At 39.4% G+C, this 25,847-nt stretch overlaps 1 protein-coding gene across 11 annotated transcripts in view; it reads left to right on the top strand.

Moving 5' to 3' along the window:
• FRY (FRY microtubule binding protein) overlaps window positions 1-25,847 on the top strand; it is a 231,138-nt gene that overhangs the window by 87,072 nt on the left and 118,219 nt on the right. For 9 of the 11 annotated variants that reach the window (XM_062615077.1, XM_062615076.1, XM_062615078.1 and 6 more), the window contains one exon: window positions 15,948-16,147. The exons of 1 other annotated variant lie outside the window; for it this stretch is intronic. In XM_062615077.1, the coding sequence (XP_062471061.1) occupies window positions 16,028-16,147 (120 nt within the window). In that variant the 5' untranslated portion in view covers window positions 15,948-16,027. Of the gene's footprint in view, window positions 1-8,111; window positions 8,391-15,947; window positions 16,148-25,847 lie in introns of those variants that run through there. One more of the 11 variants, XM_062615074.1, reaches the window with a different exon arrangement.

The following is a 25,847-nucleotide window of genomic DNA, read 5'->3' as shown; positions in this document are numbered from 1 at the left end:
TGGCAGTTAATTTCCTTCCTTTTGTGTTTAACTTCTTTAATGCATTTGTCTCGTTTAAAATTCCAGACAATGAACATTTCTGAATGAAGAGCTGTCTGTTACCAAATTTCTGTTTCTCATGTTCATGCTGAGCAGGCATGGAATTCATTTCTCGTAACTTTCAGATATTAAATCTGTCGTAGTCAAGCCTGGCTTTCCTGATAGGCAGTGGAGACAAATATGCACTTTAGGGTACAGTTCAGATGAGCTTCTGTAGACATGTTTATGAGGAGGTAATGAATCACACCTTGGAAGTGCCTTAATACCTGTGTTGTCTTAAAAGGCAATTTGGGTTCAGTGGCTGCACATTTTTCAAATAGGTATTATAGGTGCAATAGGTGCAAATTCCTGTCATTAGAGGATATGATTAAAAGACCCTGTAACTTTCTCATGGTCAAACTAAACTAAGTTTTAAGGCAAGTTTTCCAGTCATTATATGGTTGCCTTTGCTGACTGTTCTCTAGTTCATCAGCATCTTTCTCAAGTTGCAGACACCAGAATGGGACTGAGCATCCAGCAATGTTGCAGAGACACTGGCAGTGATGCATTAGAGCTTGCCTGCTTTTGCTTTTGTTTATCCTGCTTGAAAAGGCTCTCCATAGCTCTTCAGGTCACAAGAATAGCAGCCTGTTTTCAGTATATTAGTCATCCTGGTCTCAGGCCTTTTTTCACCACCAGTGCTTCACAGGAATAGAAAGCATGATTCTGTTTGTGTGGTGAGTGTTCTTTGTCTCTGGCTATGCACTTCTTCATAGGTTAGAATTAATATCTCAGATATTCTCTGCTTACATTTAGTTTTCAAAATGCTGTTCAAAGTAGAGGGACCTTTTTGGTATTTTTTTTTTTTGTCAAATGCTCTTAATTTATGTTTTGCCTGTAAAACTTACAGAATTTTTTTTTTTTCATGTCATTGGTAGTAAGGGTAAACAGTACAGGACCAAGAACCTCCTTAACCCATTTTAAGAAGTATCTGTCAGCTAGCTTTTAATCTATTTTTGTTGTGAACGTTATTTTTTTGGTTCTCATTTTACAGTTTGGTAAGATACCAGTCCAGCTGCCAAACAGAAATATAAGACTACACTTTTAACCTTATTAACCAAATTTATAGTCTCATAAAAAGATAGAGTTTGTTTAATAAAATCTACTTTCCATAAATCTATGCTTACAGTGTTATACCAGGTATACTTTGGTTCTTTGTTAATCAAATGCAGCCATTCCGGGATGAATATCAGGTGTTGTGGTTGCCTGGATTGTCCTTGCTCACACTTTAAGATAAGATCACTTTAACATGATAAAATACTACTTTTGTCAGGAATACTGAATTTTCCTTTGAATATCTGGTAAAGGAAATTTTTTTATTATTTTCAGATGTAGTTAGGCTTTCCAGTTTTTCTAAGAAATTATTTTGTTTTCTCCATGTTTAAACTCTTTATTTGGAAAATCCAATGTTAATTTTAGGATTCTGTCTTTATTTTTATAATTAAATGATGCAGAGTTTTAACTTTACAGGTACATGTTCCTCTCCAAACTTAATAACATATTTCTGGCAGTCACTTACTCCAAAACATTTAGATATTTCAATATATGGATGAAGTTTTTTGTCATGGCCCACTGACCAGCATGAGAGCAATGTCCTGTCCATGTTGTGTTTGATATTTGCAACTGTCTGGTCATGCAGAAAGTCCCTTGGACAGCAGCTAAATGACATAGGCTTCACTCATCTATTCAAGTGAAAATTTTTTGGTAGGCATCTGTACTCAAGCCAAACTTTCAAAAACCTTCACTGAGCTCATGTGGATAGCAAAACTCATTATCTTGTCCCTGCTGGTTTTGTATTTCAGAGTCACCATGAGAAATATTTATCACCTGGAGTCTGAGTCTAGCAAAGCTAGGTTTGTGGCTAAGAAATAAGTGAACTCCAGTTTCAAAGAAGGAGTTGTTAGTGTAATGTTAATAAAGGGTTATTAGGTACTACAGTCTCATAATGGCTGGTGGCTAATAAAAGATGAAACAGCGTGTGTTGGGTTGTCTTCAAGCAAAAAGGACAAGTAGTGTTTAATTGAGCATAGAAGACAGACACTGTTGTGAGTGTGCTGCTGCATCTATTAATAAATAATAAGAATAATGATTCAATCAGACATAGAGTAAGGGGTTGATAATGATAATTATTAATCCAGACGTTAGCTGCAAACATTTTTTTCTCATTTTTCTTCGTATAGCTGTTACTTTCTATGCTTCAATGTAGAGGGAAACATGAATGAATGTCTAACTTATCCTCATATTAGTTTTTATTCACAGAAATCTCTCCCATGGTTTCATCATAGAAAGCTTCACAAAATTTAGTAAGTCTTCTTGGTCTGTGAAGGTTAAACTTGCCAGTTCACAGTGCCAGCTTGCGGCTTCGTTTACTCCTGGTATTGTTCCATTTTCCACTCACACGAGCAAGGGTATGTATCCTAGCCAGTACATGCTGAAATGCACCACAATGCTCTTCAGTCTCTACAAAATGCTCTTTGAGAGTCTACAAACTTAGGAAAGTCATCTCTTACAACCTTGGATGCGTATCTTTGTTGTTAGTTCTCCTTTGGTAATCTCTGACAAGTGATATGTACTTCCAGAAAGTGATTTATTCTGTTTTAAGATAAGCATCTAAGAAGGGTATGATGAATCACCTAGGAATGTCCAATCTAGATGGCTACATTAAATTCGATATTTGGCCTGTAGGTGTCTAAGTTTGAACCTTCTCCTAAAAGGCAGCCATTGCACAGATGAGGTGCATCATAAGATGAGGTCAAGAGAGCAACTACAGTTTTGAAAATTTTTCTTCAATATAGCACTGCACTTTGAATCATAGAATCAGCTAGGTTTGAAAAGACTTCACATCCAGATGTAAACAGACAGAAGGAAAGCAAACCAAGGAATTCATTCACCACTTCTCATCACCAGGTATTCAGCCATCTCCAGGACAGCAGGGCTCCATCATGCATAATGCTTACTTGGGAAGACGACTGCCGATATTTCAAATGTCCCCCCCTTCCTTCTTCTTCCTCAGCTTTACGTGCTGAACATGACGCCTTTGCTCAGTTGGGGTCACCTGTCCTGGATGTGTCCCAGCTTCTTGTGCACCCCCAGCTCGCTCGCTGGTGGGGTGATGTAAGGAGCAGAAGAGGCCTTGGCTCTGTGTAAGCACTGCTCAGCAACAGCTATAACATCCCTGAATTATCAGCACTGTTTCCAGCACAAATCCAAAACATAGCCCCACACCAGCTACTGTGAAGTGAATTAACTCTACTCAGCCAAAACCAGCATAGTAGGGAAGGAAGATGTGGGTCACATCCTCCCTGTTTGCTGGTCCCTCTTTTGGAAGTAACTATTACTTCTCTTTTGGGACCTTTTAACCTTGTGCTTCCTCGGCACTTTCCTAGGTTCCCTAAAAATAATTCTTCTGCTAACACCCATCAACCACAAAATGACAGGAATATCTTCATCTACCTGTTTCTGTGGAGGAAAGCAACCCCAAGAAAACATCTGTCTAAAAATCTTATAGGAAACTATTTTCTGATTGAATGAAACCAAAGTGCAGGGTAGCTTTTTCCTTAGTACATAAAAAAGTGTAAAAGAAGAGTATGAACATCTTTGCTTAAAATAAAAGACTTTTTAAGTGCTATTTGAGCTCAAAGAAATTCTGTTTCAGAAATAAAACTTTTCAATGTTGCAATTAAAAAAAAAAAACACACCCAAACAAGCAGTTCATTTACTCATCTGGAAAAGATGCTCTGAATGTATCTTTTCACATTTATTTGGAATTTTTTACTTTTGAAATAACTGGAAAAGATAACAAAACTTTTGAAGTTATATAGGAAAGATACCAAGATTTTGGAAGTATATTGTTAATCTCAAATCAGCCTTCAAAGAAGCAGCATGTTATTACCATATAAAACACAGAAACTGAGAAGTATTTATGTTTTATTTGGATGATACCAGAAGCAACACAGAGATTTCCTTTAGTGAGAAGTCACTCCCAAACAGAGCACTTAAATGGCAGTTGACAGTTGTTTTGGGGTTGTTCACAAGGTTAATTAGCTTTTTTTTTTCCAGTTTTTAATCTCATAATAAACCAAGCAAATTCCAAGATCAGCACAGCTGATAGTATTTGTTACATGTCTAGATTCCCACATATCTTCAGAATGGTGGCATAAGTAAACAAGAAGTAATGATCTAGAGGAAAGGGAGTAGAAAAATAAACGGTGAGGAAAGAAAATGGACAGGGAGGAGAATTGCTTTTCTGCCTCAGATGTCTTGTAAGGACCTGAGATAAGAACCTAGCAAACATTGTTAAGCTGCTCAACCCCTGCCCTGCAACTTACGAGAAAAAGAGAGGGAAAGTCTACATCTTATGGGATCATAATTACCAGGAGCTTTGCCAAGTCAGTGAAAAAATCTTTAGAAAGTGGATGGACTTACATGACAGGATTTCCTGTTTGTTTGTTTGTTTTAGCAGTCATCATTCTCGAATCCCTCTGCATTTGGAGGAACAATCTCTCGCAAGAGGAAAAAATGTGTTCTACCCATGGCTTTCCTCTGTGAGGTCTCATATCAATTACCTTTCTCTTGCACAGAATTGCAGTGCATATCTGAGGATTATGTAGCTTAGCACCTACCCGCCAGCAGCTAGGATTTGAGGGCCAGAAGGTTGCTAGTGGCTAATAAAGCCAAACCAACAGTTTTAACCTTTTGGAGGTACTAGGCTGAGCAAGATTCTTAGCTTCAAAGCCACTAGGCACTTAACCACATCCATCTCAAATAAAACCTGACAGTGTAAGGACCATTTTCCTGTTCTAATGTTTCCCTGAGCTCAGGCAAAGATATCTGTATTAAACTGGTTATTTCCTAATGCAGTTCATCTCTAAAGGTGTCTGTTTCATAAGCTTCTCTGAGTGAAATAAGCATTTGAGCTCTTTGTACACGTGCAGAGAAGAGCATTTCCCACAAGTGGTATTTTAGCATCCATCAGCCCTACTGAGTGGCCATATACTTTCATGAATGCTGCGTTTTGTTTCTAGCCTTCAGAGGACTGGATCTGGGACTTGTTCCGAGGCTCCATTCTGTTCCTTGTGTTCACCTAGAATTTACAGTCTCTTCTTGTGGTAAAAGGAATAGAAATTTGAAGGATTGCCCAACCAAGTTTACAGGGGCTGGAACTGTCTTCTGTAGTTCAAGTATTCTGATAACAGTGAAATAAATATATCCAAACCTGGCAACAGCATTTTTTCACTAAGTCTTCAGACAGAAATAATTTAAAATATTGGTCTCATCTCAGTTAAATCTGTGACCAAATCCTGGATTGCCTTTAACACTGAAGATATCTCCTTCCTTTCTCTTCCCTGTGCCCTTTTACACAAATGACTCTCCTGAGGCATGTCTCTTTAAAGAGATGGAGTAATCTAAAATTTATAAATTAACCTTTTCTCCCTTACAGTTTCAGCGTAATCAAGAGGTTTGAAGATTTCCATTTGGAAGAGCTTAGGTCATTTCTCATCACCTTTTTAGGAAATTCTCTGTTATTCCTTCATGTTCAGAATGAGCTGTTTTGCTTCAGAATCTTGAACTTTATACATTTCCCTGCTGACCTCAAGGCCTCTTCCATTTTATCTGCTAGAGTAGGTAGTATTTCCTCTGGCATAGGGATTTACATGCTATGCCCAGACTTTGGTTTTGCATAGAATTACTGGGTTTTATCTTTGTGGCATTGCAGACCATCTACCTAATTGGTAACCCAAAGTTACTCTTCCTGAAGAATCCTGTATTTGGATTAAATAGGCTTTTGAAAGACAGGATGAATTGGGATAGTTTTATGTCAAGTTCCTGTGTCAAGATAGATGCACAGAATGACCTAGTTTCTTCCAGTAGCTGCTTGAGCAGTTTTAAACAAAGTCTTCGGAGATTTCATAGCAGCCTTCCAGTACCTGAAGGGGGCCTATAAGGATGCCTGGGAGGAACTCTTCATTAGGGACTGTAGTGATAGGACAAGGGGTAATGGGGTCAAACTTAAACAGGGGAAGTTTAGACTGGATATAAGGAAGAAGTTCTTTACTGTAAGGGTGGTGAGGCACTGGAATGGGTTGCCCAGGGAAGCTGTGAAAGCTCCGTCCCTTGCGGTGTTGAAGGCCAGGCTGGACAGAGCCTTGGGTGACATGGTTTAGTGTGAGGTGTCCCTGCCCATGGCAGGGGGGTTGGAGTTTGATGATCTTAAGGTCCTTTCCAACCCTAACTATTCTATGATCCTATGATTTCTAATATATATAGTTTTAGAGACAACTTTGTTCTACTAAGAGGGGAGCTTTTTGACATATAGACTCTCTCATGTTTTCTTAATGTCTGTATGTGCCTGTGTCTACAGTCTATGTTGGCATGCTGCTGTCAGAGAGTGAATTTTTCGCTACAGAGAATTTTTTTTACCTGTTAATGGGCCTTATCAAAATAGAGGAAGCTTTGCAGCAATACATTTAGTTAAGTATAATATCAAGGCTTCACAGTTGATAGTCTCTGCCTGGGACATATGTATCCAAAGGGTTATTACAGATCTCTCCATCCTTAGGATAATGCATGTCAACCTCAGCACAATTGGAAATGTAAATGGTTTCCAGCACTAGAGAAGGTTTTCTATGTATGTCTGCAGTGCTGTTGCTTATGGCAGATTAATACAGCAGGTTTAACATGGAACTTAGAAATTACTATAAACCATACAATCTTTTTCTTACATTTATTTTAATCATATTTATATAATTATATATATTGTATTTAATAATATTTTTTTTCTTGCATTTATTTTAAATTATATTTAGGTAAGCATGCCATTGAGAAGAGGGGGGAAGTATCTTAAAAATGGTATATTTACTCCCTGTTTTATCAACTCTTTTAATAAAAAATGGAAAATAAGCAGTAAGCAAAACATGTAGGTGAATATTTATTCCTATGAAGAGTATTCCTTGTGAAGAGTAAGGCCCGTACCTCTACCACTGTGCCTTAGCCATTTACTTTCCAAATAGCCTGAATGTGGGTGTTAGATGTGCACTCAATTCTTCCTGATTTTTCATTTGTGACTGTAAATCCCCCTAAGAGAGGATCAGAAACACAAAAAGATCAGATATCGATAGCATCAATTGCTCACCTTGAAGTCCTGTACTTTAAATAAATTTCCTATCATATATATTGCATGTCATTAATATGATATTTTATTGGATAACTTTATGCTTTTATGGTTATTTTTTGTTAAAACATGCAAATGAACTATGAAAGTAATGCTTACATTAAAACAGTTCTGCTACTGCATCTTAACTAGTATGCTGGAATAACATTTTCCTTGGGAATCTTACAGTTTCTTTCATCAAGATAAAAATGTGTCTGCTAGACTTTTAGTTTGTTTCTTTCAGCAAAAGTTTCCTTTGAATTTTTTCTCTTTTTCTGTCAAGTTCAGACTAATTGGGAAAGTTTTCCTTCAAGGGTGAAAAAGCCACCTTTTGGTAACATTGGCACATGTATCACATCCTTGTAAATTAAATTCTTCACGCTTTATTTAATAATGTATTTTCTTTCTACTATTATAATTGCAGTTTTAAAGGACAGCAGATTTTCTTAAGAGTTATTTCAGCAGCTGTATAATTATCCTGAAGGGTATGTGGTTTCTCACTGACTCTTGGCATGGGAAAAGAAGAGATACTGCATTAGTTTTATCACAAGGAATGAATTTGAACTGTATGTACTTCTGGCCAAAAGACCTTAATTGCAAAGGAAAACCCATCCTATGTTGTTTCTGTGCTTTGCATTTCCATACTTACTATTTTCACTTTGGATTGTATGATAGCACGTGTGTTTGATATACATAGGTTTTTAATGACGAACTCCATTATACTGTCTCATGTTCTTGGCGTGCCTGAAGTAGTTTCACTAATCTGTCAGCATAGTATGTACTTGTGGATAAATATAGACATGCAGCCACTCTGTGAGTAGTCATCATCATATGCTGAAGCTAAAAATTACCCCTTTGGTTATGGAAAGGCTGATCTGTTCCGGAGGCCTGCTCTAACTCACACATTGTAGGTCTTCAGCACTTGTCTGTTAAAAAACAAAACCTGAAAACTGAAAGAAATGTATGCCTCAGTGCTGAAAAATTTGTAGTGAAGTATGAAACAGGATTATGAAGCAACTCCTTTCCTTTTTGATTTTAGTTAGAAAAGAATTCTAACTTTTCTAACTGAAGGAGTGGAATATTTTAGGTACACACAGGCTCATGGATATTACAGTAGCATGTTGGAGAAAATCCAGTGTGATCGGCTTTATAAAGGGGCTCGGTAGGTACGAAAATAATGAAAATACATGTTTGGGGTGTGTTATTAGATTGTTTGGTTTTGCTAAAATGTATATTTGACACAATTAACTAAAACCAGTAATTTCTGTTTCTTCTGCTTAAGGATACTGAAAATCCAGTAGCTGCGTTTGGGTGAAGTTGTGTCCAGTGTAGCCAGAACCTTGGCTTGTGCATTGTGATCTGTTGTTTTGCTTCATCTTAGAGCTTTAAGAAAATTACCTGAAGTGTGCGTCATAGCAGAGACTCTCTTACGTTAATTGCATTTTGTACTCATCCCCATTATCAGCTCAGTGACCGTGTGTGTTTGTGTGTTAAAACTACTGTGCTTTTCAACAACTATTTCTCTGACTGGGGAAAGGATCAGTACAGGAAAAATTTCTGCAGTGATTTTAGTTCAGTAATCATTTCTATAGTAGTAGTTTATGGTTGTGTTGACAACTGCATGGGATATTGTATTTACTACTTCCATATTTACTCCTTGGTTTTTATTTTTTCTTGAATACATTGAAAAAATCCTATGGTTATAGCCTGAACTAAATTAAAATATTCTGTAGGAAAAGAGTATTGTTTAAATACAGCTTATTGCAGATACATTAGGAAAATAGGGAACATGTGGAACATGTGCTGGAAACAAGAAAATGGGTTGAGAGAAGTAGCCCTCAGACAGACAGAATTTCACTTGAAAGTGGTGCAGACATCTCGTAGTTGCTCCAGTGTAGTTAATTTTTTTGTACAGATTTTCCTAGGCTAGGAGCTTTAAATATTTATACAACTTTCTAAAACTGACCTATAGATTCCTTGCTATTGCAGGGCAATTGGGCATCAGGGTTACCATGGTCTGCTGCATGTGCATCACCATTCATTGTCCTTGGGAAGGAGCTACTTTTCTCTAAATGAAGGTTTTAGTTTAATGCAGTACTTGTGTGGTGACTGGTACCCCACAATGTGTTAGGAGTTCAGTCTAATTGTTGCAGTGGTCCATTCCAGTACTTCTCTTTGTAGAACATTTTTGAACATTATTTTGAAATCAGGTAGTAAAAACTTAATTTGCCAATGAAATCAATATTTAGAATTTAGTATAACCCCCTCCTCCCACCCCACTCTCCCCAGGTGTCTCCTACATAAACCCATACAAACTGTATGTGGTGATTTCTCACATAAAAATTATGCCTGTTATTTAATGGGACAGAGTTTCACTGGCATAACTGACAGAAATGGGCACATCCTTTTTAAGGCACACATCGTAATGTGTCAACATAGAGGGACCAATCATGGATGACTTTAATGCTGTTTCTTAAATTTTGAGTCCTTGATTTCCAGTTTTATGTCCCAGAGGCAAACTGGGATTTATCGCTCTCAGTCTAGGAAAAAGGACTATATGCTTTTAAAGCTCATACATCATCAATATGGATGTCAGTCATAGTCTAGTCACTGGGCCAGATTTTTGCAATGCAAATATCAAGCATATGCAAATACTTGAGATAATGGAACTGAAAAGATGCATTAGAAAGCCAAACCTGTATATAATAGTTCATGACCAACTCATGATCGTGTGACCCTCACACTGTTGGCAATATTAAGTTCCCCACTGAAGATGCTTAAGTGGAGTTAGCAGCTATAAAATGATCTTTTGAAAGTTTGAACTAAATCTGTGTCATATGTCAGTCATTTCTATAACTGCTTTAGTTGCTGTACCAATGATAGATATTAACCCCAAGGATATTATTTTTTCTTTATCTGAGGGAAAGGCTGTACAGTTCCATATTTCAAAGAAGGGCAAGAATAAAAATTTTGGCTGCACTGACAAATCTCACAAATAATTGCATTTCTCCATTACAGTGTGCAAATAATTGATTTTTCAGTTAGATATCCGAAGAAAAGAAAAGATTAGATCAGCCTACATCACAACCTAACAGCATCATCGTTAAAAAGCTTCCTACTAACAATGACTGTGGACTTAAATTCCAGTCTCGAAATCCTGACTGAATGCCACAATGATTGAGGTAAAGGGTGGCAGCTCCCAGGTAGTTTGAGCAGGGATTCTCAAACATAATTGCCTCTATACAAATGCCCGTAGCATGGGGAACAAACAAGAGGAATTAGAGATGTGTGCACGTCTACAGGGGTATGATATAATAGGCATCACAGAAACATGGTGGGATGGCTCCTATGACTGGAGTGTTGGGATGGAAGGTTACAGGCTCTTTAGAAAAGACAGGCCTGGCAGGCAGGGAGGGGGCGTTGCTATTTATGTTAGGGATAGGCTGGAGAGTACAGAACTCTGCCTGGGGACAGGTGAGCAGTCCACAGAGAGTTTGTGGGTCAGGGTTAAAGGGAGAGCAGCTATGGGAGACATTACTGTGGGGATCTGTTACAGGCCGCCTGATCAAGGAGAACCTGCGGGTGAAGCACTCCATAGACAGATAGGAAAAGCCTCGCACTCACAGGCCCTTGTTCTCATGGGTGACTTCAACCACCCTGACATCTGTTGGAAGGACGGTACAGCCCGGCACAAGCAACCCAGGAGGTTCCTCGATTGTGTGGAAGACAACTTCCTTCTGCAAGTAACAGAGGAGCCGACAAGGAGAGGTGCCATGCTTGACCTCGTGCTCACCAGCAGGGAAGGGCTCGTTGGAAATGTGACGCGCCAGGGCAGCCTTGGATGCAGCGATCATGAGATGCTCGAATTTGAGATCCTCAGGAGAGTGAGAAGAGCGTGCAGCAAGCTCACTGCCCTGGACTTCAACAGAGCAGACTTTGGCCTCTTCAGGAACCTGCTTAGTAAGGTTCCGTGGGATATAGCCCTAGAGGGCAGGGGGGCCCAAGACTGTTGGTTGATATTCAAGGATCACCTGCTACAAGCTCAGGAGTGTTGCATCCCAACTAGAAGGAAGTGCAGCAGGAGGGCCAGGAGACCTCCTTGGATGGATAAGGAGCTGCTGAGGAAAATTCAAATGAAAAAAGAGGCTTATAAAAGGTGGAAGCAAGGACAGGCGGCCTGGGAAGAGTACAGGGATGTTGTACAGGAAGCTAGGGACCAGGTTAGGAAAGCTAAGGCCCAGTTGGAATTAAATTTAGCTAGAGGTATTAAAGATAACAGGAAGGGATTCTACAAGTACATAGCAAATAAAAAACAGACTAGGGAGAACGTAGGCCCCCTCAGGAAGCTCTCGGGAGAACTGGCTACACAGGATTTGGAGAAGGCTGAGGTCCTGAATGACTTCTTTGCCTTGGTCTTCACTGGCAAAGGCTCTGACCAAACCACCCAGATCTTGGAAGGCAGACATGGGAACTGTGAGAATGAAGACCTTGGGCCCCCTGTAGGAGAGGAACTGGTTCGAGACCATCTTAAAAATCTGAACATGCACAAGTCCATGGGACCTGATGAAATCCACCTGCGGGTCCTGAAGGAGCTGGTGAATGAAGTTGCGAAGCCACTGGCCATCATATTTGAGAAATCATGGCAGTCAGGTGAAGTTCCCGATGACTGGAAAAAGGGAAATATAACCCCCATTTTCAAGAAGGGGAAAATGGATGACCCAGGGAATTACAGACCAGTCAGTCTCACCTCTGTGCCTGGCAAAATCTTGGAGCAGATTCTCCTGGAAGGCATGCTAAGGCACATGAAAATCAACAAGGTGGTTGGTGACAGCCAGCATGGCTTCACTATGGGGAAATCCTGCCTGACCAACCTGGTGGCCTTCTATGATGGGGCCGCAGAACTGATGGACAGGGGTAGAGCAGTTGATGTCATCTACCTGGACTTGTGCAAAGCGTTCGACACTGTCCCACACGACATCATTGTCTCTAAATTGGAGCGACATCAATTTGATGGACGGACCACTCGGTGGATAAAGAACTGGCTGGATGGCCGCTCGCAAAGAGTTGTGGTCACTGGCTCAATGTCCAGCTGGAGACCAGTGACGAGTGGTGTCCCTCAGGGATAGGTGTTGGGACTGGTCTTGTTCGACATCTTTGTCGCTGACATGGACAGTGGGATTGAGTGCGCCCTCAGCAAGTTTGCCGATGACACCAAGCTGTGTGGTTCGGTTGATACCCTGGAGGGAAGGAATGCCATCCAGAGGGACCTTGACACACTTGTGAGCTGGGCTGATGCCAACCTCATGAAGTTTAACCATGCCAAGTGCAAGGTCCTACACCTGGGTTGGAGCAATCCCAGGCACAGCTACAGGTTGGGCAGAGAAGAGATTCAGAGCAGCCCTGCAGAGAAGGACTTGGGGGTGTTGGTTGATGAGAAAATGAACATGGGCCGGCAGTGTGCGGTTGCAGCCCAGAAAGCCAGCCATATCCTGGGCTGCATCAAAAGGAGTGTGACCAGCAGGTTGAAGGAGGTGATCCTGCCCCTCTACTCTGCTCTTGTGAGACCTCACTTGGAGTACTGTGTGCAGTTCTGGTGTCCTCAACATAAAAAGGATATGGAACTGGTGGAACAAGTCCAGAGGAGGGCCACGAGGATGATCAGGGGACTGGAGCACCTCCCATATGAAGACAGGCTGAGAAAGTTGGGGCTGTTCAGCCTGGAGAAGAGAAGGCTGCGTGGAGACCTCATAGCAGCCTTCCAGTATCTGAAGGGGGCCTATAGCGATGCTGGAGAGGGACTCGTCATTAGAGACTGTAGTGATAGGACAAGGGGTAATGGGTTAAAACTTAAACAGGTGAAGTTTAGATTGGATATAAGAAGGAAATTCTTTCCTGTTAGGGTGGTGAGGCACTGGAATGGGTTGCCCAGGGAGGTTGTGAATGCTCCATCCCTGGCAGTGTTCAAGGCCAGGTTGGACGAGGCCTTGGGCGATTTGGTTTAGCGTAAGGTGTCCCTGGCCACGGCAGGGGGGTTGGAACTGGATGATCTTAAGGTCCTTTCCAACCCCAACTATTCTATGATTCTATGATTCTATAATTCTGTAAGGATGTGAGGCAGGCACGATCTCACACACTGCCTTCCTTCCTTCCACTCCTGCATGTCCCTTTCGTACTAGATTGCGAATTTAGCAGCCAGTTTAAACCGAAATTGCCCAAGGAACAGAAGACAAGTTTGAATTTGATTAGGTTGCTCCAGATTCCCTCAAGAGGGAGCCTGGAATGACTGCACTAGCCAGAGAGGCAGGCAGCCCAGCCTGGGTGTGTTTTACTTGGCAGAGGCTGGTTGGCAGGCAGCTGGCCTGCCCAGCGCTGGGTGCAGGACTGGGGACAGACCTTGGGAATGATGGAGGGAGCTTGTGGTGATGACAGGGGGAAGGACAAGGTTTTTGCTGCACAAAGGACACAAATCCATAAGAAAATCAGGCTCACGGTTCACAAAAAGAATTTTTCCTAAGTCAGCACTTGTCGATCAAACTTATGAGTAAATGTGAGCCAATCAAAACAACGCATTTGGCAAATATATTAGTGATTGTAAAAATATTGTCTGACTCCTTCCTAAAGCTATTTGTGGAGAAATTTCCATTACCTAGTATATTGATAGCTCATGTAAATTTGCATTTGGTCCTTTGCATTCCACTGTCTTCATGCTTAAACTATAGGAGAGCCTAGGTGATGACATTTATACTCTTCTCTCGTGACTCTTTTTCATTACTTTGAAATAGATTTTTATTCAGAACAACAGTGTATTTTTGGAAACACTGATGTAGAAATGTAGAACTATTCTGTAGACTCTCTTTTATCCAAAAACTCCTAATGCCAACAAGACTCTTTGATTATGCTTTTTCCCTCAAAAATCAAGTGCAACTTTGCAGGAAACAAGTCTAGCATGAAACATCTGTTGGAGTGGAGGAGGTGGTGCTGCTGTGCTGAAGACTGAAGGCATACCTTGTCAATCAGGATAGTTATTTTCAAAGCATGGATGTGTTACACATGAAGCATAATAGCTACATGAACGAAAGAATTTCTATCTTGCATTATAGTCATAAATGGTACTTATAAATTTTGATTTTTCTAAAGGAAAGCATGTTCTCTTTCCTCTAGTGCATCTTTTCTATTTTTCAGTAATACTGAATTGCAATACTGTGGGGAAATGCTATAAAGGTATTAGTTCACAATATTTTCCACAGTTTGTGTTGCATTAAAGCACCTCTGACCCAATCACCAACAGTTCTTACGGGTGTTACAACACTTTCATTGCATTCAGGATGGTTAATGGATGGTCTTTGCAGTGTTACTTAATTTGCTACTTTTAAAGTCTTTGGCAAAGCCAACAGAGAGTGCTACCAGTACCTTCCTGAAGGCCAGATGTGAGTTTTATTGCCAGTATGAGCTAAGCCTGAGGATTTTCTTTTGGAAATTTTATGCATATAATAGTAATATTTGAATTAATGAGGTTTTGTTTCACAGTACTTAAGTTTATTTTTACTTCAGTTTCCCAGAAAGAACACTAAGTAAAGCTAAGCCTAGTGCAGAATATCTTGATACTGGTTATGGGGAATCCACTGTGTGACAGGATAACTTAGATTGAAAGGGACCTCTGGAGGATTAGAGAACTGGAGGAAGTTTCTCAGGGCCTTGCGCAATCAAGTTTTGAGTGTCTTCAAGAGTGGTGTTTCTACTCTGTCTGTAGACAACCTGTACCAGTGTTCGATCACCCACTCATAGTGGAAATGTTTTTCAATATACCTAATTGGAATTTCCTGCATTCTAACTAGTATCTGTTGTCTCTTGTCCTGTCACCGTGCTCAAAGAAAAGTCTGGCTGCATCTTTGCTATGCTCTCATTAGGTAGCTGAAGACTGCCGTAAGATCTTCCCTTAGCCTTCTCTTAGAACTGAACTAGTTCAGCACTCTCTGCCTGTACTCATGTAGCACACATGCATGACCATCTTCATCATCCTCCCTTGGCCTTGCTCCAAAAACAGGATCGTCATTCTTGTATGGGGGAGCCCAAAACTGGGCTTAGTACACCAATTGTGATTGCACAAGTGCCAAATGGGACTGTAGGGTTTGGTACTTCCAGGAAAACTAATACAGAATGAACACTTTTTGTCCATGGAAACCATTTTGCATCTGACTCTTCGTGTAAGATTTAGACTGGTGAAATGTCATTGTTTTTAAAGGAGCAATTCTTGACTGACCTCAGTATAAATGAGAGGAAAACCAGGCCTTTTACATCTCAGCTTAGACAAAAGACCAGACTCCTGGCTTTTGCAAGGACAGGTCAGCTTGACTAGCAATAAAGAATAAGTTAATTGACAATTGAGCTGCAGATCTGACCTGTAAGACAAAGGATAAGAAATAAGGATGTGATTCAGTTAGGTGTCAGTAAGTCTTACCATGTAAAAAAAAGAGCATTTAATGTGCACTGCATGGTAAACACTACTTAATTTGGATGCATAAGATTTCATCTTTGATTTCTTCTTCCAGTCTAGCTTTTACCTGTAACTATACCAAGGAAATAATATTTATGTGTTGTGTATTTCTTTGATTACCAACTAATCTCCAGTTTTGCTTTGACAGTATAGTAGGCCATTGGGATGCTCTGGAAAAGATATATTGGATCACCCATAAGTAAATGTGCCTTTTCTGCATTTCAGCTTCTCCAGTTGGTAACGGATATATCAAGCCACCTGTCCCACCTGTTTCTGGTACACAGAGGGAAAAAGGACCTCCAGCCATGTTACCTATTAATGTTGACCCAGACAGTAAACCAGGCGAATATGTCCTCAAGAGCTTATTTGTTAACTTTACTACTCTGGCTGAACGCAAGATTCGCATTATCATGGCAGAACCTCTTGTGAGTAAAAAGAAACTCTTAAGTATATATGTACTTTGCTTTGAATTTATTTTTAAATCAGACTGCTTGCTGTGAAATGAAGGATATTTTGCTTGTAATCTGCACTGGAGTTTGATAGTGTTTTCAAAACTGTAAGATATGCTACTATGGCAATTAGAAGGTTGTGGGAGAGGACAGAGGAATGCAAAATATGCTAAAGGGGTGACATGACGTCCTGGGTTCAGGACGTCATGAATGTCATATGAATGACTATTTTATTTGTTTGCAATATGGGCATGTGTTAATGTGATTGAGAGGCAAAAGAGATATCAGCCAACATAGATTTCACACCTTTGAGAGCAGTTACTTCAGTCAAAATAGATTAGAAAATGCTGAAAAATTATTAAAACAGTATTTCTGAACATTACCAGTTTTCAGCTGAAACATGAAAATGAATAGCAATGCTGGTTCCTGTTTTAGTTCTGACTAGTGGTAGATTTCACAATCTAACAAGGTGCTGTAGCAGCTATTTTCCAGACTTGGAAAGCATGCAGCATTTGAAAAAAGAACTGCATTACAAGGTCTTGCACAGTCAGTGACAGACCCATCGTTATTCATATTTTAGGCAAATTTAACATACAGGTACATCTGTTGCAAATTGTCTTCTGTAACTGCATTTCTGTGAGTCTGCTATTTTAACTTGAGGTGATGTTTTCTGTACATTCTTGTTATTTTGAATACAGAAGAATAGGTCTGTAAGCTACATTTGAGTTCTGACAAGGTAAAAATAAAAAAGTAAAAACAACCAGGAACCTGTATTTCTGAGCTGTAAGGGGATTTTAATAAATCTTTGCAACATTTCTGTTATTAAGCACAGTATGGAATACTTACTTTAGTTCCTCATTTTCAGGTCTGGGTATTCTGAACAGTAAAATTAAGATTGTGGCATCTGTTTAGCTTTATGTCTTGATTTAGATTCAGAAGCATCTGATGCTTGGAAATTTTTTCCAGACTTCCCACTGAAATATTAGGTAGATGCAAGATGACAGAAATATCTTACATAATTTGGAAATAACAGGAAGGAATATTTTGACAAGAATCCATTTTTTTCTTCTTTCATGAGTCCCCTCCAAATTACAAAAAGTGGAATAAACTGACAGTCATAGAGCAGGTCCTTTAAAAAAACAATGTCAGCAGTTATTTGTTACCATCCAGTCCTCATGTGATGCATGTTGAAAATCTTCAAAATTTTAAGACAAAATGTGTTGAAAAATTACTTAACAAGGTCAGGGAAACAACAGAAAGACCAGTACTGAGAATGGAGTTTCCTTGCAGCACCTCTGTTAGTCTTAAACCCTAACCTCTGCATTTTCATGCTGCATTTCAGACATAGATATGAACCAGTGACCCTGATTTATTCCCATTTCACCCTGTGTTAAGATAGTTTTGAGTTGCTGTGTGTTGATATATTATTTTTTGTCACTTTGTGAAGCTATGAATATCTGAATGTTGATCTTACCATATTCCAGACATTGTGCAGTGAGATTTTATTTGGTAAATTCAACATAGAATGTAAAAATATGACAAGAGACTGGAATGTCATCTTCTTGTCGACATTTTCAGAATATATTTCTTACAGTGGTCTAACCATGAGACAGGAACAATAATTCAATTACATACATCTTACTAATAGGACATACCGGTCATGGCATGCTGCTGTTTGAGGATGACTGTGACAAATGTGTAAGCAGAATTATGAAGATATTCAGTCAGAATAATGTTGAAATAATTAGGTTCTAATGAAACAAGGAAAAAGGGCAAAAATTATTCTGGAATAATGCCTAAGAATTTAAGTCCACCCTTTTTGTGGGGCAGCTGTTGGATGTTTAGCAGCTTTGTTCCCATATTTTTATTCTACTGAGTAGAATTGTGACCAGGGAGTCCCAGGGATCTGGGAGACAAAGATTATAAATTGGTGGTGTAGAGATGCTTTTTGGCCTTTTTTCACAATAGGTAGTCAAATAGTGAGCTCTTTGAAGATTCTGGTCTAATTAAACTCGTACTTCAAAGAAAATGAAACTTGCAGAGCACTCTGACACTGAGATGTGTCTAGTCTGAATTCTCTAACTCATTGCAAGATATGACAGTTAAATTTTGTAATGAGTGATGAATAGTTAAGATATCTTCTAGAGAAGCTAAAATGATCTGTTTATAATATAATGGCTTTTTCCTCTCTTTTATCACAAAGTCTAGCTCACATTAAAATCTCTGAAGTTACTATGGAATTAATTTAAAGACTTAACTGATACATTTTTAACCTGGATTTTTCTTTTCATGCACACCTTTTGCCTGCTTATTCTTTCTGATTAACATTACTGCTGTTTTTATGAATTTTTCTCTCAGTTTCTTTGGGTTGCATATGCCTTTTTGATATATCCATCTCTTTCTTTTGTGACGTACACAAAGCCCAACTGTAAATTACAGTGTTCTGGCAGCTGCGGTGGAAAACCAGGTTTGTGTCCTGCCATGAGTTGCAGATGCTGGCAAGGCACAAAAAACTTGCTATATTCTCAGGCAGCAGTGTAGAGCACTCACCCCCTCCTGCAGCCCCGTGAAATCTCAGCTGGGATAGCAAGATGCCAGCAGTACAGAAAGCAGAGGGCAATGTCACCTACTACTCCTGATGCCTTGGCTGTCAACCAAGTATGATTTGACATTCTGGTTCCTGAATCTGGCAGCAATCAACATGAAAATAAGCAATCAACAGTTAATGGCAGTGCATTTTTTATGTTGATCGCTGCCAGATTCAGTAACCAGCATGTCAAATAATGCATTTTTGGTGTCTCTGGAATATAACAAACATTTCAATAATTACATTAAGTAAGTTCACAATTATGTGGCTAATTTTTAGTGATTAAACTACTATACCTAGATTGTCAAATTATATTAATCCAAATTAAAGGTGTTTGACAGCAGATTTAATTAGAAAGGATTTTCCAGTTTATAAAATTAAATTCACATAAATGAAACGTAAATAATTTCTTCATGATAACCTTTAATTTCTTGCTTTTCTGTAAATAATTGTTCTCATTTATAATGAATGTTAAGAATATTTCCTGCAGATGTTTTTTCACAGCTGATTGCATTCACATTTAATTTTTATCAATTTATGTTGTAAATCTTCTCTGCATTGCTTCACTTACAAACACAATTGATATTTTATTACCACCGATTTTTTTTTTTCCAGAAGTGGTGAGCTTAAAATGAAGCTAGAATGAGAATGCCAGGGAAATATATTTGCCAGTTGAAATGATAAAATATGTTTATGTATCTTAGCACTGTAAGGAAGAAAAACCCAGAAAATATTTTCCTTTTTGGGACTGTTGATTATCACTTAGGGTAATAATTCATCCTGTGCATACTGATCAGGCTAATCTTTAAATGCGGCTTTCAGCAGTACTTACACACAGCTGTAGACATCGATAAAACATGGTGCGCTACAGGCTTTGACTGTGGTTAATGGTTAATTTAGTTGTTGGTAAACTTTCATTATGCTTTTCTCCTGCAAGCATCTTCTTTTACTGGGCTTGTGTAAATTCAGGATCTCTCTGAATCATAAAATCATAGAATACTGAACTGAAGAACAAAATTTACTTATTACAGGAGTAGGACTATAAGCATATTCATGTATTCTGCCTACAACTTTCTCCTTTTATTAGGTAGGTTTTATCTCAGTGTTGGAAAAAGCCTGAAAGCGGTGATGTGGTTGATAGTAGTGTATTTATTAATTCCATGTAATTAGAAGCTCAATGACATTAAAATACATACCTACTTCAAAGCAGGGTTGGTGATAATAGTGAAGCAGGTGGTTAGGAAAATTCTAAAAGGGAAAGAATAATACAAGTTTGGTTTTGTAAAGCCTGACCAACCAACATATATAGTAACACTGCTGTGTGATTAGCTTTAATGTAGGCTTCACTTTCTCCACGCAAGAGAAGAAATATGTTAAGGACAGACTTGGAAGAAAAGGAATTTGAAGGTTTTTTGTTTTCTGAGGGCTGGGCTGTGATAACTAGTATGATTTATATAGGCTATAATAATACCAAGCAGTTTTATCCCACAGCTGTAATGTAAAATTTTCTGGTTTACATGGGCTAAGACTCCAGCTGCATCACATGAGGGATGACTCCTTTGTTGTCATCAATAATGAGACACATTAGCATTACACTTTTTTTTAACTTTTGAAGTCCTTATGAATAGTTTGTCATACTTGGGGACTTCAGACCCCTGTTTATTCACAGTGCACAGCCAAATTACTATAAGAAACAAGTTATTTCATGGAAGAGAAGAATGGCAAATTGCCTTGCTCTGTTCTAACTGCCTGCTCAGTATGTGTATGTCCAGATAAACTGAAAAGAAGACAACTTTATTTGGATAACTTCATGCAAGTATATATTGAAAATGCTGTTCTTTTTTTCCCATTAAAAAAGTATCCTCCCTAGGATCTGCCTCTATAAATGCTACAAAGATGTCAGATCTGTCCTCATCCACCTCTCTGTCACTCAAGAATTATGTGTAATTAGTGTAATTCTTTGAGTCCATTAGTGGTTTTGGTAGTTAAAATTCTGTAAAGCATGTGGGCAGTTTCTAATATGTAATGTATCTTAACTCTTCATTTCTGCTGTATTCTTTATTTAGTATTTAAATGGTATAAATATTATAAATAAATTTGCCCATGAAATAAGCAATCTCTACTCATGTACTCAAAGGATGTGAAGACTAAAAAAACTGGGAAAAATCAAGCTTCTATACTGAAGATGGAGAGCATCAAATATAGCAAAATTAACTCAAATGGCTTAAAAAGCTTTCACTTCCCCTTCCGCTCATTGCCTCAGAAATAATATCCCCCTCTAATTATCTCAGTACCTATCTCAGGCTGAGTCCTGTAGCAGAAGCCAAGCATTGAAAAGTATGAAGCAGTAGTCCTTCTAGGTGTTTAATATTGAACCTCAGGCCAGTTACCTTCCTGAAAGACAGAAAGATTTGTATGATTGAAGCAGTGGCCACAGATGAGATAGTCTTCTGTGTCGTCAGGGGTACATATCATAGGATTGAAACCGAGGAGCTGAGGGAAGACTATGAATGACAGAGTTGAGAAAAAAAGAGGAAGAGACAAATGCAGGGTTTCAGAAGTAATAGTGGGGAGAGCAGAAGGATGAAGACAAGGTGCAGGATGCTCAGATTCCAGCATCCATATGCAAGTGAGGGGAAAAGTTCAGGCCATTTTAGCAACCAGGAAGGAAAAGCACACATTTTATTTTGCACAGCCATTGGCATAGGCATTCACAGCTAGATGCAAGTCCACTCACACACATAAAAACACTCACACATTTCAGAGGCAGGCAGTGTCAACAGGAGCTTTCTCAGTGATCTCAGGGTTTCCATAGCCGGGTGTGTGGGCAGAATGCTGTTTGAGGCTTCAGATCTCATTCCAATAGCAAAACTCTCCAGGATGTTCACTGTCCCTAGGCCTCACTACAGCATAGATGCAGTTGGAGGATAATTAATGGTGCATATGATGATTCAAATTGCTAAGAGGATTTAACATTGGAAGACAGATTCAATCCAAGGTCACCAAGGCTGTTACACTGTATCACGTGCTGACTGATACTTGCAAATATAGCAGAGAACCTACCACATGACCCTAGACACGTTTTAGTGTCATTTAAGGATATTGGTTTTTACCATTGTCCAGAAAATGAAAGTCATACTACAGTCATCTCAGGCCAGTGTTATCACTGGTCTGGCAACACAAAGGACAGAAAGAAAATATATACTTTGGTAGCATTCTTGCCAGATAAATAGCAATTCATTAAAGAGATATCTTCCCATATTTTTGTAACAGCTTCATCCTTTGCATGCTTTCAGAGTCGTGTTTGAAGTCAATGAGGTGCTACTTCATCAGGATTGCTGCACATTTTTAAGTTTAAATTTCTGTGCTCTTTACTAGCCTGAATCTGGCATGGTACAGTTTACACATCAGACAGCTTGAATTACACCATATTTGACTCTGCATATGTGGTGGCATGACAAATATGAGAAAAACTTACGTACTTCATGGTGCTGCTTTCCCAATTTGGAAATCCATCCAATAAGGTCTTGTTGCCTTAGCTTGGCATGTAGTATGCATGGAAGTTGCGGCTTTCACGGCCATCGTGCTTGTGGCAGAACAGTCAAGGCTGACATTAGTTCTGCAAGGGCCTTCTGGCATCGTCTTTGAAAGGCTGTTGGATCAGTACCAGTAACCAGGAGGAGAAGGCTTCAGATCGTTACCTGGAGACATGTCTGCTATGGTACAGTTACAGCTTTTGAGTTAAATGCAAGAAAGCCCAAAATAAAGGAAGTTTAAAGTGAACTACTGACAGTCATCAGAATTTCTTGAGTTCACTTGCCTCATCTCTTGGTCTGTTGTATGCAAACAGATGCATGGTTGATGACAATAAATAGCTACCTGATGTTAAAGCAGCAGTGGCTGCAAGATAGCTGACCATTACCCACATCAGTAGCTGTCCTTTATTACCCCTGGCTGTGTGAGGATTAGGAGAAATGTGGTTCCTGTTTACAGAGCTCTTGGCTGTGCTTGAAGCAGCCTGGCAATTACAACTCTACATTTATTTAAATCAACTGATAAAAGCTTCCTATAGCTTTGATTAAATTAGGTCACCTTACTCTGAATGGGTAACCTGAGGTCAGGGTCCTTCGGGCACTAATAAGCCCTAATGGGGGGTTCCTCTGAGTCTTGCCCACCCCTGCACACAGCCCAAGATCCCATTCCAGGTGCAGAGCCCTCAGTCCCTGCTGCAGCAACACCTAAGAAGGGCTGGTCTTCAGTTCTCCACAGCGGTCCACAGCCATGGCCCTGCCAAGCCAGTCCCAGCAAAACCACTTCAGCACTCCAGCAGCAATCCTTACCATAACTGAGTCAAGTCCTGCTTCCCTTGGAGATTAAGATACTGGAAAAAAAAGTGGGATCGTGGACAGTTCTGTATCAGAAGAAGGAACCTCATCCACTGCTTGTAACACTGACGTCCCCTAAATCCTTGTAGCTCTGCCATGGTCAGGAGGTATTGACTGAAGGTGAGGGCAGTGCTCTTGTAGTAACTCAAAGAATGTGGTGCACTCAAGAGGGAAGCTGTGCATCTCCCGTTCCCTGCAGGATAAAAAAAAAAAAGCTTTCTGCATTTTTCTACCATGTCCTTCTTGCACAGGAGAAATAACTGCTCATCATAAATCAGTTGGTGAAAAACTCGTTGCATGCAGGATTGAAGTGTCAGTTAACTTCTCTGTTTAGGAAACAAAGATGACCAAATGACCAGGGTACATCAAGGGCAGAGAAGAGCATCCTGTCATCCTCTTCACCAGCTCTCAAAAGTAATGTGAGATGCGGAAAGGAGGGAGCAGTACTGCTCAAATTACACACTTTTGACTTAGTGACTTTGTCTCCTTAATTTATTTAATTCACCACTGGATCTTTCAGTATTTCTGTTTCACAAAAGTCTGCTGTCAAAAAACCTTCTCTTCACAGAAGTGATTATTTATATGCATCTGTCGTGGTTTAAACCCAGCCAGACAGCTCGTTCACTCACTTCCCCCCTTCTTGCCCTCCCCCTACTCCCGGAGGGACAGAGAGGAGAATCAAAAGAATGCAACTCCCCCGGGTTGAGATAAGAACAGTTTAGTAACTAAGGTATAACACAGATCACTACTGCTACCACCAATGATAATAATGATAAAGGGAATAACAAGGGAAGAGAATACAACACCTCACCACCAGCCAACTGATAACTTGCCCCACCCCACCAGACCGAGCACCGACTCATACCTCGTCCAACCCCGCAGTCCTAGTCCTTCCGGGTAACTCAGTTACATCCTGGGCAAGACGTGCTGTGGTATGGAATACCTCTTTGGCTAACTTGGGTCAGGTGTCCTGTCTCTGCTTCCTCCTGGCTTCCCCTCCTCCCTGGCAGAGCATGAGGCTCACAAAGTCCTTGGTCAGACTAAAATATCATTGTTATAGCTCCGTTTCCAGACCGAAAGTCAAAACACAGCGCTGCACCAACTACTAAGAAGGAGAAAAAATGACTGCTACTGCTGAACCCAGGACAGCATCAAAAAACTTTCTCTTCATAGAAGTGATTATTTATATGGATGCCCATGAATTATTTTTTTTTTTATTTAAGGCATGTATTGGCTGTTGAACAGTTCCTAGCTGAACCACCTTGTTAAACAGCTGAAACAGGAGAGCAGTTTCATGCAAAGATCTTAACATAGATGTGGAAATCTAGATCTCCACAGTCTGTTGTTCTTAGAATGCTAAAAATAAGTTACATACAAATCACTGGATCAAATGCCTTTTAAGAGCATCATGTTTATTCCAGTCCCATGGGTTCATAGATGAAAGATCATGGACTCTCATACTACATCTCATGACAGTACTCTTAACCAAAGTCTTATATGAAGCATAATTAATTATTAGAGTATTTCCCCAGAAATCCTTCTTCCTGGCTTCATGGTGAGAGCAATATGGAAACAGTGCTTTTAATGGAGTATAGCTTGATCTGGGTGTCTGTATTTTGAGCATGTTCTTGTTTCTATTATATAGAGACATTTTTATGAAGATGCATTGTAATGGATCTCAGTACAAACAACAGAGGAAGAAATCTGTATTTACTTCAATAAGTTTTGAGAATTAAATCCTATATATCTTGCTCACCTTGAAAAAAATGCATATAAGCAAAACAACCACAAACCCTGTTGGGTTTTTGTGTCTTGCTGCAGTCAGACTTTGCAGTGTAGTAGCCATGTTGTTCTCTGGCTCCACAATAGTTGATTACTGATAAGTCTTTCAGGAGTTTAAATCACTGAATCTGTAACAATTTATTGTCTGTATTATCTTCTTACATGGGAATCTTTTAAGTCAGAATCAGTCAGGTTACTAATACAGGTCTATGACTGAATTATGGTGTCAACATTAAGTCTCTACAGTTTGTTTCTAGATGCTCTTTTTAAATTTAATTATAAAATTCACCTCTTTTTTGTACACTGTTGTACTGATGTAATTAACATCAGGGGGAAACAAGGTAAAGCATTATGATCCTAGCCTGTCTTACAATTTGCATGTGTTCAGACAGAGGATTTTGATGTGTTCGTTAAATTACAATCTTAAAACCAAAAAACTCTGGAAATAAACAGCCAATGAAATTTCCTTTCGCACTTATGCTAGAGCCCACTTTCAGTAAAGTCATCCTTAGAACTCTTTCCAACTTTCCAGATTTTACAAAAGCACGTATGTAAAATACTTCTTCCGGAACTGGTCCACTGGTAACTATCAGCTTATTTGGGCTTAAAGTGGCTTAGTAAAGTTGTTTTGGGGGAGTTTTTGCAGTTACCCACATATCTCTAAGAGCACTTAACCTTTGTTTAAAGTTTGTGACTGTTTAATATCAACACTGAGCTGAAAGCATATCTGGGAATTTTTTTACTGTTCAGGTAAGAATGTCACAGTTCTTGAGTTGTTTGCTCAAAGAGAGTAAAAGAAAGAACTTTCTTGTTTGTACTATGTACAATTAACATTGCATTTTTTACTTAACTTTCAAAAGTTATATGAAGCTCATCAGAGTTTTCTTTAACATTTTTAGTCTATAATTTTGTTTTATGCAGA

The sequence above is a fragment of the Pezoporus occidentalis genome, unplaced genomic scaffold (genome assembly GCF_034315485.1).
Source record: "Pezoporus occidentalis ecotype Australia unplaced genomic scaffold, CSIRO_AGI_Poc_V1 ctg18, whole genome shotgun sequence".
NCBI classification, from domain to species: domain Eukaryota; kingdom Metazoa; phylum Chordata; class Aves; order Psittaciformes; family Psittacidae; genus Pezoporus; species Pezoporus occidentalis.
The sequence above is the reverse complement of the archived record's forward strand: the minus strand, read 5'-3'. Positions and strand labels throughout refer to the sequence as shown.